Source organism: Aulonocara sp. 'chitande type north' Nkhata Bay, linkage group LG3 (genome assembly GCF_057382095.1).
Source record: "Aulonocara sp. 'chitande type north' Nkhata Bay isolate Kocher_YH1m ecotype deep benthic linkage group LG3, A_spYH_male_GT1.1, whole genome shotgun sequence".
Lineage (NCBI taxonomy): Eukaryota > Metazoa > Chordata > Actinopteri > Cichliformes > Cichlidae > Aulonocara > Aulonocara sp. 'chitande type north' Nkhata Bay.
In genome coordinates this window covers 47,315,766-47,329,093 of record NC_141346.1, presented here as the reverse complement: position 1 = coordinate 47,329,093, position 13,328 = coordinate 47,315,766, and the positions used below count along the sequence as shown (strand labels likewise).

General features: G+C 38.5%; 1 protein-coding gene across 1 annotated transcript; it reads right to left on the bottom strand.

Moving 5' to 3' along the window:
* Window positions 1-9,891: 9,891 nt before the first annotated feature.
* Window positions 9,892-12,551, bottom strand: LOC147335896 (uncharacterized). The gene is made up of 7 exons (XM_086287566.1): window positions 11,797-12,551; window positions 11,216-11,537; window positions 10,955-11,129; window positions 10,737-10,835; window positions 10,495-10,634; window positions 10,215-10,298; window positions 9,892-10,086 (listed from the first exon to the last, which is right to left on the bottom strand). The coding sequence occupies exons 2-6, from the start codon at window positions 11,374-11,376 to the stop codon at window positions 10,253-10,255; spliced, it is 621 nt and encodes a 206-aa protein (XP_086143692.1). The 5' UTR covers window positions 11,377-11,537; window positions 11,797-12,551; the 3' UTR covers window positions 9,892-10,086; window positions 10,215-10,252.
* Window positions 12,552-13,328: the final 777 nt, after the last annotated feature.

Sequence of the window (13,328 nt, the reverse complement as noted above, 5' to 3'; positions counted from 1 at the left end):
ACGGTTACTGTACTGGTGTTAGTTTATGCTTGTGCAATAAAATTTATAGAAGGCAGCAATCAGATGTCCGAGCCTGAGTACGACACAGTTTCATCAGTTAAAACACACCCTTACGGTGGGAGTTTGCTAAATTAAAGGTAGTTAACTTAGTAAAAAACTGTACACTGGTATTTTTATAAGTCATGTTTGACTTTTCTGAATAGTTTCTGGGATGCTTAGAACTCGAATTGCACTGCTGGAAATAGTTTATTTTGATGCACCTGCTGTTTTCTTTGCAAATTTGCATCATAGGATTGTTTTTTCGTTTTTCCTGCAGTATATAAAAATTGCTGTATCTCCAAAATAAAACTATGAAGACACTCAAAATAAATTTCCTGTTGTTGTAAACTATTTTTTGCAACTTTTTTGTATTTAAAGTTTTGAGGGATAAACCTCTTAAATTTCTCGAAGTAGAAATATATGTAAAAAACAAAACTAAAACGATTTTCAATTTTTTTGTAGTTTATTGCACTTTTTTGCAATTAATGTAGTTACTATGGACTTAATGCATACATGTTATTAAAATATGGGATATAACAGTTGTATAGCAACTTGAAATGCTCCCACAAATGGCACTACAACATGTAAAAAAATAATATAAGCTCTGGCGGACTTGGTTCTATAGTAGGTCTTAAAGGGTTAATTAAATATTGTCAAATAATCGAGATCTCAATTTCAGTGAAAATAATCGTGATTATCATTTTTGCCATAATCGAGCAGCCCTAGAATATACTGAAAAGTGTCCTGTTTCCCAGTAAAAGGATCTATCCCCAGGATACATTCAACAGCTTCAATCAGGTTTAATTTCTCAACACAGTATCTGTCTAGTTGATATGTGTTGCTGACTGCACTGAAGCAATGTTCTACCAAACTACTGTCATCAATATAATGAAAACTTGATATATCAAAATTAAGAGTCTGCAAACATTTAGTAAATATCTCCCTATAGTTTTCAATAAAAGACTTGGAAAGTGACTCTACTTCACTAAGAACAAATGTTTGAACTTTTCTATTTACAATACTTTTCTCTTGAAGATTCAAGGAAAACAATGCCAGTTGTTTTCTCACAGTCTCTGCAAAGTTCTCTATAAGTTCACACAGAGCTCGTTCAGATGATTCAACAGTTTCCTGGATGACAGGGTCACAGTCTGGGGCAGACTCTAATCCATGTTTCTGATATTTATGTTTCTTCCTTATGTGATTTTTCAAAGATTTCACAGACAAAAACTTTCTGGGACAGTCTTCTAGTCCGCAGACAATGAAGAATCCACATTCACTTAAATGGTATATCTGTTGACGTTTCAGCAGTTTTTCATATGTTGGTTTTCTTGTGGAGCATCGTGGACACTGATATGGCATATCCATAGAAATGCTCACCTACAAAGACCTGTTGATAATCTGCCAATTCATTTTCTCCAAGCCAAAGAGATACTTCTCCCACAGTCCACTGCTGAGCCACGATCTGCTAAAACAAAACAAAATGCACATTACATTGTTTTACTCTGTGACATCAAAAACGTATTTATTTATTTTTTGTTCATTCATTTTCCAAGCCGCTTTATCGTCATAAGGATCGGAGGGGTGCTGGAGCCTATGCCAGCTGTTTTTTTTAGGTGGGGTAGACCCTGGACAGGTTGCCAGTCCATGGCAGGGCTGTCATTCAGATATGTATGTCTTTGGATTGTGGGTGGAAACCCACACAGAAACAGGGAGAACATGCAAACTCCACACAAAAAGGCACCTGGTTGACCCCGGGAATTGAACAGAGTCTTTCTAGCTGTGAGGAAACAGCGCTAACCACTATACCACCGTTTATTCTAACTTTTAAGCCTTCTTCGGATAAATGTTGATTATTTTATGCTTTGGATTATCTGGTCTTGTTAGTATAATGACCTCTTCTTTGCCTAATGTATGATGTTTGATAAATGAAATGTACAATTTCTTTTTAACTATATTACAAAAGGACATCTATCTTGGTAACATCAAATGACCGGAGCATAATTTGTCAACTACTCTGAAAATAAGTTATACATATATATATGTGTATAATATTCTCAAAAGTAATGCCTTAAAGCAGAAAATAGTAATACTTTATTAAAATTTAGAGCTAAAGTACAGTATCTGAATCAGTCTAATATCCCCCAAATGGATTGTTAATTTATAAATTCACCATATTCATAAACGTCTTAATAATAAATTCTATATTCTGTTACCACATTATTTGTGATCAGTGGGTTTGCAGGGTGGATGGTGGGGGTCCTTAGGCTTTGGCCCCCAGCCCTGCCACCAGAATATTTTTAAGCAAGTGTTTCTAACTTTTATTTGAATATTCAGTATCCCACCATCTGCTCTTAAGGGTAATCACCAGGTAACCCCCCCCCCAAACACACACGCACACAAACAAAACACCCAGTATAATTCACACCCTCATTATAGTGAATAAATATTTATGCAATTTTACACCATCAAACTCAGATAGCTAAGGATGAAGAACCATTTGTAATAGCTAAAGAACCATCTACAAAGTAAAAAGGTTCTTTGACGTATGATGGTTCTTTAAAGAACCATGAAGACATCTGAAGAACCATAATTTTTCTGAGAGTGGTGGAAGCAAAACAGTAAAAGTCAGAGGAAATTCATGACAATGTTTATTTGAAGCGCAGTTTGGATCTTCTTTTGCTGCTGGTTTGGTCAATATTGTTTGGAGAGAGACAAAACTAACATCTTTAGAATCAGAGCAAAAAGGGCGTGAACACAAAACGTGGACCCGCCGACAGATCAGAATCAGCCAGCTGTCAGCTTTCACCCCCGACCATGTCCGTGCCGTCAGGTGAGAAAGGCGACATCTCACTGATTCTGATCCGTCGGTGGGTGCGCGCTGTGTGTTTACGTCTTTGTGCAGAAACCGTGTACCTGCTCTCATTTACTGTCTTAGCTGTTTGGTGGTTGTTGAAATTTTGTGAGGTTTCACCTGAGATTCTGGCATTTCGGGCAAAATAAATTTATATTAAAAAATCGATTCAGGATTTTAATGAATCGATTTGACGTTATCCAAGCCAGAATCGAACCCACCCCTGAGGCCACTGTGCTCCCTGGGACCTTTCCAACTTCATAGGCAAAATGCGTAATTGACATACTGATCTACTGTGTCCATTTCACTCTTTGTCTCTCCATAGCGTGGAAAGGACACTCATGCAGAAGTTGCAGTAGTCTACACTAACAGCAGAGGGAGATATTTTTTTAAGCCAAAGTGAAAATAATAATAGTTAATGGATAATAATAATAAGTGTTTAAACAGACATTTCTAATACATTTGCATATATATAAATATTGGCTGTCTAGCTTAATCGTTTCTGATGATTAAGGACCTTGAAATGTAGGTTTTTTGTTTACTACTGACTTCTTGGCTTTAAAAAGAGAGGCACATTATATACATCGTACAGCAATAAATTCTCCAGCTTTTGGGCAAATAAAGCGACCCTGAAAAAGATTAGAGAATGAATGGATGGTATGTTATTATTTCAGTGACAACATTCAGGTTTTGTTATGATGATTATTGGCCTTTGACACCATGTGAGATTTTATTTTATAATATTATTTATTTATTTTCATAAAGTTTTTTTAATCCTTCTTCTTTTATGTGGTTTTCGTTTGTATCTGTTTTTATGTATTTAATCTTCTTTTCAGCACTTTGGTTCATTGTGGTTGTTTTGTGATTCTGAGGCTGATCAAACTAACTCAGTAAATGGAAACCTCTTGTTCATTTTGTGCCATGTACTGTCACATATGCTAAGCCTAATTACACAATGTACAGTCCCAGGCACTGTGGACCATGTGGTCATTCCTCCCCAGAATCCCACACAGTGCAGAATGTCCAAAAGGTGAAAAAGCAACTCTATAACTCTTCTTCCCACACCGTGACTCCACTCCCGTGAGAAAACGCACTCCGCTCCTGGCAATACACAAACACATACACACATTGGCGGGCAATCCACTATATCGAGGGTTAAAATCCCGCATAAGTCAACAGCTGTACTGTCAAGTTTCACACCGTATAATCCCACACAGACTGGAGCTCAGCGACACTCTTAATGTGTATGTATAATATAATACAGATACATAAAAAATACACTCCAAAAATACACAGTCCTTGAAATGTACAAAATATTATTAAAAAATTAGAAAATGGAGACACCTTGGCCTATGGTACAATGTATGAAAAGATCTTTACTGCAGATACTACTATGGCTCTGCAGATTTTTTCTTTTCTTTTAACCTATGTTGCCTCAGCTTGAGGTTGGTAAATCTGTCTATCACATTTTGGTGGTCAAGTCTCTCAAGCATCTCTTTCTCAACTGACATCACAGCCAGGTGCTGGAGACTGCTTTGACCCATGGTCCTTCTCAGCCAGGTATGGAGCTGACTCAAGACACTAAAATGGCCTGTACTTCATGCTCCTTTCAAGCTCCCCTATGTACTAGTGATGGGATTTCCGGCTCTTTTTAGAGATCCGGCTCTTTCGGTTCGGCTCACTAAAAAGAGCCGGCTCTTTCGGCTCCGAGCCGGCTCTTCAGGTTGTTTTGTTGCTTTAATTAATTTATTATTAACAATAATATAAAATTATGCACAAAAGGAATTACTAACGTAAAAAAAAGTGGTTTTATTTGTATATGTTTATATATAAATATATGCGGTGGCCCCTAGAGACAAAACACGTACAAACTCCAAAACACATTTCTAGCATGAACTGAACTTCCAAAGCAGAGCTACTAGATCACTTAAATTACACAATTGAAAGCATGTGTGTATTGTTTGTGTATTTATACACAGGCACTCATATATATTCAAATAATTTTAAAAAAGTTCATTTACCTGTTACTACCACACACCAAATCCGGTCGTTGGTACTTGCTGGCTTGTGTAGCCACTAGGTAACAAAAGCTCAACACTGCGCCCAGCATCCTGGAGCACTTCTGTTGTCTTTTGTAAGTGTTTTGAGTTTTTAAGTGCTTCTGAGTTTTTTGTACGTGTTTTGGAGTTTTTACGTGTTTTGGAGTTTGTACGTGCTTCAGAGTTCGTACGTGATTTGAAGTTTGTATGTGCTTTGTCTGTAGGGGCCACTGTAAATATACTTTTATTTTTTCACTCCACATAAAATGTAATAAATAAATCATATAATACAAAAATCAACTATTCACATTTCAACTTTTAACTATTTAAATTTTCAGCTTTTTCCTTTTACAAATTTAAAGTGAAAACAACACAAAACACTGCAAACCACAACACAATTAAATATAAATTATAATATGAAAACAAAAAGAAGATGCATATTCTCTGTCATATGGGCCTGCATGAATAAACTTTCTGAATCCTTTATCATCTGCAACCGAAAATAGTTGTGGATGATTACTATACCTTTCTAATGTGACGTTGTTGTCCCTGGCTCTCTTTCTCTCTCTCTCCCTCTGGCTCTGTTCCTGTGCTACTGAGTGTAACTACCGCCCCTCCCCCCTCTGCCCAGCATAAAGCACAAGGCTCAGGTGCGAAGTGAAGCGGAAAAAAAGTGCGAGAGAGAGAGAGGGTGAGAGAAAGAAAAAAAAAAAACCCACGTGACGGCTCGCGATAAGGAGCCGGCTCGCGTCGTTCACGTCAAAGAGCCGGCTCTAAGAGCCATTTCGTTCGCGAACGACCCATCACTACTATGTACATTTAATATAAAGCTTTTTTTTGGTTTTCAGTATATGTAAAAGTACGGCTTTGTTATTCTATGTAATAATTTCTGAAAAACCTTTAGGTATTTATTTTATAAAGTGCATTTGTTATGATTTCAAGTAACACGCTAACAGCTTCACTGCTCACCTTTCGCTCTTATAATCTAGTCAACCTTTATGTGCTTGAGTAAGAAAAACAATATCTCACTGTACAGTAACTGATCAGCCAGTATGGTTTTAGGAAATTTTGAATGAGGCAGAATGACATTTTCATTATTGTTATTATTTTTATTTATGTATTTATTTTTGCTTTACCAGCCTTTTGAAATCTCTGCTGAAAACCATATTCTCCATGGTAATCTGTTGTTACCGGGACGGTGGAGGCTTGGGATGTAATGCCATCTTTGTGCAAACTGTCATTTGGTAGCTCTCCCTTAATTGCTGGTCATTGATGAGCAACATATCGATGCGGCTATCTGTCCTCCATATATACAATTACATAAACATACAGACACACAGACACCTTTTAAGCCCTTGTCCTCTGATCAGGTGTCCATGTAGCATTTACCTGGATCACTGTCGCCAAACCATCTGTTTCATAATACATGTAAGCGAATGGTCCCAACGTGCTTAAGATACATTTTTAAATTATCTGTGTAATTTCTGTTCATATTTAAATTAAGAGGGGGTGGCAGTAAAAACTCTGTAACAGAAATATCATCAAGTACACTGTCAAACGATTGCGCTGTACGGACTCGCATACTTGACTACTGATAAACGGCTTTCACGTCAGACTTCTCTGTGCATTTTATTTACTGCTAAGCTGCTTAGCAGCTCTTATTTATCCAAAGTGCGACACCTGAGCGCAGACCCGGGCTGTTAAATATGAGTCAATACAGATGTCAGACAGACTGTCCAAATTCTCCCAAAGAATCTGCAGGCACCTGTTTAAAACTGGCTTAGAATAGAAAGTTCTAAGTCTATTTGAGATATTCTTATTTTCTGTTAATAGTTAATCTTTCAAATGACAAGAGATAATGCCTAGATATCTCACCTCATCTTTCATCTGTGTATTACATATTAACTGCAGGAGACACTCATGTAGAGCTAGTATCTCACATTTATTATTATTCATCTGTAAACCTGACGTGTTTCATAATTGCCTTGGCTATGTTAATCATCATGCTCTTCAGGAGTCGTCAAGACGCGGGGAACACAGATGAGAAATTAAAATGGAGCCACAGGGGAAGCAAAACAAGAAACCTGAACATGGAAACAAGACTTTCACAATAAAACACGAAACTGTGAACGTATATAATACAATATGAAGCAGAGTAAAATTTGGAAACATGACACTTTTTATTTCAATATGTAAATTAAAACAAAACAAAACACCCTCAAATCACATTTAAATTACAGGCAAGACAATGTAAAAACAGCTGCTTTTTTAAGAATAAAATCACTGCATAAAAAAGCCCATGCAAAGAGAAGAGGAAAAGAACAGATAAAATCAAAGTCAGCTGTCCAGCCACTCCAAGTCTTCCCCTTCACCACCATAAGATTTCCGAGTTACTCCGTAGTCCCATAACAGCTCCTCACCAACTGTGATGTCCTTCAGGGCAATGAAAAGTATTGTCTCCTGAGGTCCTGCAGGGAAGTTCATTGTAAACTTCTGGGGCTTGATGTTGGGATTTTTCCGGGAATGGTTCATTCGCCTTCCATAGGTGTCAATTTCGGGATGACAGGCACAGGGGAATGCGGTGGCATCGATGCACATACCTCGGTCACACTCGTCCCTGAAGAAGAACAGATACCCGACTGGGGCCTCCGTTTCCCTTCTGCTTCACTGATGTATGTCCCGTGGTAATCGCACACGATATCCCTTTGCGGAAAGGCATAAGTGCGATCACACCTGTAAGTTGAAAGAGACCGTCGGTCATGACAGGGCTCTTAGAAACGTTCACTTGCAATTTAAAGACCGTTTAGTCTAAATGATGTGTGCATTTTACCTTTGCCCTTCCGTTCCCCGAAGTCTTGCAAAGCCAGGCTCTTCCACTTCTGCTCTGCAATCGAAGACATGAGGGACTCGTTGTCTTGTATACTGGGCTGCGGAGCGACCCAGGCCTGCAAGATGGCATTGACAGTGGGCTTGTTGGTGTGCCATTTCTACTTGTCCAAAGCCATCTGCACACGTGCAGGCTGAGGTGGGTTACCTCCTCTGCCAACTGACTGACCTAAACAAAGTGGTCACAAAGCAAGGTACAAGAAATAGTGCAAGTGATTATTGCGGCTTAAAAAAGAAAAATCAACCATATGCATTTTACGTATGCAAATACGTTTCACATATTTGTACCTTAAAATATTCCTTATATTTATAATTGAGCTATCTGTGTATATTTTGGTGTATAACATTGAGTGGGTTGTACTTAAATGTATTGTATTATTTAATTAGTTCAGTCTGTTACTGCTATTGTCTCTACACAAGTGTAACCCACATAATTAGTGTGAATGCTTGAAAAGCATTCACAGTATTGTTCTTCTAATCTTTATTATTATATTTTATTCTGTATTCCGTACGTTTTTTGAAAGCCTACTCCTTCAAAACCGTTCAACTTAGAAAAACCATTCAAACATCGTTAGATTCCTATTATTTTGGACAACATTGCTTCTATTTTTCTCATTTTTAACATTTATATTTTTAATTTTATTCAACTTTATTCAACAAAAATTTCCCATGTATTTCAATGGGGAGACCCTTCAAATTCTCATTCAACTTACTCATTTTTAAACTCTTACTACTTCAACATACGTTCACATAGAGCCACCATTCAAACTTTAAAACGAAGACAAGACATTCAACTATTCAACTTGTATTTATCTTTTCAATATCTATTATACTTTTTCTTCAGTTCCAGTTTAAGTTTCATGATGTTTTTTCACCCGTTTCAGAGTTTATAATGGGTGTGTATGGGACGGAATGTTGGGGCTAGAGTGAGGCAGCTCAACTGCTAGAGTGAGAGGAGCAAAAAAATTAATCTTAAAATCTTTTTTAAAACTGCTGCTGTGTCCGCAGCGTTTGCTCTACAGGTATGATTTTACCCTCAAAACGTAGCCATGGCTGTCCTCTTTCATCCAATGTGTTTACTATTGTCCTAGGTGTTATGGTTCTTTCGTAAATGTCACCAATGCACAGCCTCCTCCCTCCAACTCTTCCATAGACTCTAATGTTAAAATGGCTCAGAAGGTTCGTTTGAAAATCAGAAGAGCATGGTGTCTTTCCACTGTCACCACGTCCATATAATAAACTCCACAGGCATGAAAACTGAGAATTCAGTAGACTAGAAGCTGCTGTCGCTCACGGTGAAAGAATTTTGTCAATACGACTTTTACTTTTCATTTGGGAACGATTTGTTTCGGCCTGACTTTTCTGTTCATTTTAAGCAGCAAAAGTGAGGCGCATGTCTGTGTACGTGTGTATGGAGCCATTGGGTGCGGTCACTATAGCAACCAGGCTCACACCTGCCTGCTTAACGAGCTCTGCCTGCCACTGTACCAAGATTCATCTTAAGCACTTCTCTTTCAACTGCTGCTGTGTCCACAGTGTCACAGCCATCATTTTACCCTCAAATTGTCGCCATTATTGTTCTCTTTCCAACACCGTATCTTTCAAAGCTCAGGCATTTAAACTTTTTAAACTGTGTGGATCAAAGTGGAGGGATCACATTTTCTTCATTCAGTGATTCAAAGAATATGACCTTTTAATATTCATTCAGATGTTTTCTGACTCTAAATGTTCTTTTCTCATTTCTTAGGGTTTTCTAATTTACATTTAAAACATTTTCAGTTTTTTTCCAACTCCTTCTTCTGTGTAACCTTCAGCTTTTAGCAGTTCAGCACCTTTGTTTTCAGGTTAAATTCGTTTTTTTTTTTGTTTTGTTTTTTATCTCATTCAATATTTTTAACTCAAAATTCAGCAATTAATTCATTTCAGTGCATACATTCAGATTCAAGCATTCACACTGCAGTTTCTTCAGAAAATGCACTTTCTAGTTTTCTTAGAGATTATTAAAGTATTTTCATTCTGAAATGCATACAAAACAAACAAAGCAATGCAACAGAAGAGGCTCCATTAACATGACATGCCCAGGCCTTACCGAGAATGTACCCAACTCTTTTCTTCAGCTGAATATCCCTCCATTTCTTGTAGTGGTGTCTGTGCTGTGGGAAGCCAGCCTGTACACACTGCCGTTTGGATGGTGGCTCTCCATTCAGGGTGACCGGGAAGGCCTGGAGGAAGGCATCCCATTCTTGGTGTGGCAGGTGCATAGATGATGTGCTACATGAAAGGTGTAGAGGAGGGGATGCATCAAATCCATCAAAAGTTTTTAAATGTGAAAACTTGTAACACAGGTTGACTTGTGGTAGTGTGTGATATTTATATATATATAAAAAAAAAAAGTGCACCTGGTCTGTCCTGGTGTCTGTAGTCCTCCTACTGAGCTTTATGCTGACTCAGCCATAGCATCCTCAGGTTCAGTGCTCAGGTATCTGTGGTTTTTAATGCATGCAAATGAATTAGAGAGCCAAGAGAGATGAAAAAGCTAAAATACAAGGGGCAAACATCTCTGACATACAGCAACATATGTGGCTGACTGTTATGAGTACAGGGTTAGGGTTTCTCTGTCAGATCAAAGAAACAAATCTTTCTTAATATGCTGTTGATCCAGTTATGTCAAGCACTCACCTCGCTCTCAGGCATTTTACATCTAATGATGGGTTGGACAGTGGGACCCCACATTCTCCTAGGAAGAAATTGCCCCTGTCATCGCTGCCAGCTATTTGATTTTGCAAGGACACTGCACGGATGAAATAGCAGTCCAACAACTCCAGAGAAAAAAAGGAATCAATGTTAAATATCTCATAAAATCAATTCACAAGGTACCTATAGAGTAAGAAGAGAGTCGCTGCTGAGAATGAATGACTTACTTGTTCTTCCTGGCTGGTTATCCTCAAGTTACCACTGAATGCTGTGGAACTCAGCTCAACACCATCAGCTACTGCTTTCCGCGCCATCCAGTCCTCTACCTGTGTATGTGTGTGTGGGGGGAAAAAAAAAAAAAAAAAGTTGGAGCTTAAAGAAATACAGACTTACATCAGCTGTCATTTCACTTATCGTGCACTTTTATTGTTGGCGGCGCACTTACACAAAGTTCTTGAACAGCATTTGCTGTCATTCCATGTTGTAAAATCAGGATGGCCTCGCAGTACTGTCTGAAGGTAGTCATTGCAAATGTGGGGATGCAATCGCCACCTGAAAGTCTTGCGTGGAAATATTCAATGTCCTTCTTGGCCACGGCAAGAATTTCCTTCTTATCAGACCTATTGCAAATGTGACAGAGGTAAGACATCATTGAAAGTGTGTATGTGTCATCCAATATGTGGAAGTGGCAATAAGGTCATCATACCTCGCTGTTGGCACGACTGTCGGGCACGACTGTCGGGCACGCTTGGGGACTGTCAGTGATGATAAATCCACGTGTTTGAAGGCGAGTGCAGAGTTTAATGCAAGATTCTTCATCCTTGCAGTACTCCTGGAGCTCTGAGAAGTTCCAGACTCTACCTTCATTAGAAAACAGCTTCTGTGAAGCAATGGCTCTGGAAGCTTCTTCCTCACATTCCTGTGGTGTGCAGTTTCTCGCACACACTCTGCTCAGGTGTGTGTGAATGGACTGTTGGGGCTTTTTACAAAGCAGTCAATAGACAACATTTCTCTCCATCTTGTTTGCACTGTAAATATAAAGAGTGAGAGGCAGAGAGTGAGAGAGAAAAACTCTGCATATCAATCTAGTTTATTTTGACAGTATGAAAAAACAAACAAAGAACAACAACAATACATCCACACACAAACTTTGCTTCCACCCCCCCCCCCTCCCCCCCAAAAAAAAAAACTTAAAGAAAAAAAAGTTTTAAAGTTTAAAAACGAGGAGAATGGCACATGCAAGTTTTACACGTTCAACCACTTAAAAGCCCAACAAACAGTACTTACATTAAAATTGAACCGTTATCTTCTGTTGTCGTCTCTCTCTCTCTCTCAGTCAGCGTCCTGCGGAAACAGAGTGGCAATTAACCATAGCATATCACAAGTTGGCTACTTTTATGTCCTTGTAGCTGTATGCTACTCCACCCCCTTTTGCCTACTGAATGACAAAATGAAAGGCCCACTTTTACCACCTACTAAACGACCCATTGACCCACCCACTGAACTGAATTTGTTGGTGAAAAATGTTTCTCATGTTAATTTAAGAGCTGTTAAAACTAACTGGTCCGTTCTCCCGAAGTTTATTTTGTTCTTCCAGACCAGGGGTAGGCAACCGTTCTTGCTTTCTTTCTTTCTTTCTTACAGTTATATTGGCGGTTGGCAAACAATTGAAAGGTGCATTACCGCCACCAACTGGTATGGAGTATGGTCTGGAACGACGCTCAAAAAAAAAAAATTTCTCAAATCCTGCCAAACAGGTTCCCCTCTTTTAAAAACTGAAATAAGGCCTGATAACTTTTACTTCCCGATTCCTTTCGCTACAAATCAACCAGATCCAGTTTGATTTTTAGGTTACTAAGATTTTGAATCAAATGTCTCCTCTCAACCTGATACCTCTGACACTGCAACATGACATGTTCTACAGTTTCCTCTACCCCACAGTAATCACATTTGCCAGTACTATGTTTCCCTATCATGAATAACGTATTATTCAAGGTAGGCAACCTTTCTGATGGCGAGTGCCATTTAAGTAGGGCGCCTGGCAACTGTATAAAACAAAAACTAAACACAATATTCGAAGCACATAGTGCACACTGTGGGAATTTACGACTGTGCATAAATCCCCCCTAATATTGGTATGATCCAAGCTGAGCGAGGGGGCGGGGGGAGCTGCTGCCTGCCAGTAGTGATGGGATTTCCGGCTCTTTCGGTTCGGCTCACTAAAAAGAGCCGGCTCTTCAGGTTGTTTTGTTGCTTTAATTAATTTATTATTAACAATAATATAAAATTATGCACAAAAGGAATTACTAACGTAAAAAAAAGTGGTTTTATTTGTATATGTTTATATATAAATATATGCGGTGGCCCCTAGAGACAAAACACGTACAAACTCCAAAACACATTTCTAGCATGAACTGAACTTCCAAAGCAGAGCTACTAGATCACTTAAATTACACAATTGAAAGCATGTGTGTATTGTTTGTGTATTTATACACAGGCACTCATATATATTCAAATAATTTTAAAAAAGTTCATTTACCTGTTACTACCACACACCAAATCCAGTCGTTGGTACTTGCTGGCTTGTGTAGCCACTAGGTAACAAAAGCTCAACACTGCGCCCAGCATCCTGGAGCACTTCTGTTGTCTTTTGTAAGTGTTTTGAGTTTTTAAGTGCTTCTGAGTTTTTTGTACGTGTTTTGGAGTTTTTACGTGTTTTGGAGTTTGTACGTGCTTCAGAGTTCGTACGTGATTTGAAGTTTGTATGTGCTTTGTCTGTAGGGGCCACTGTAAATATACTTTTATTTTTTCACTCCACA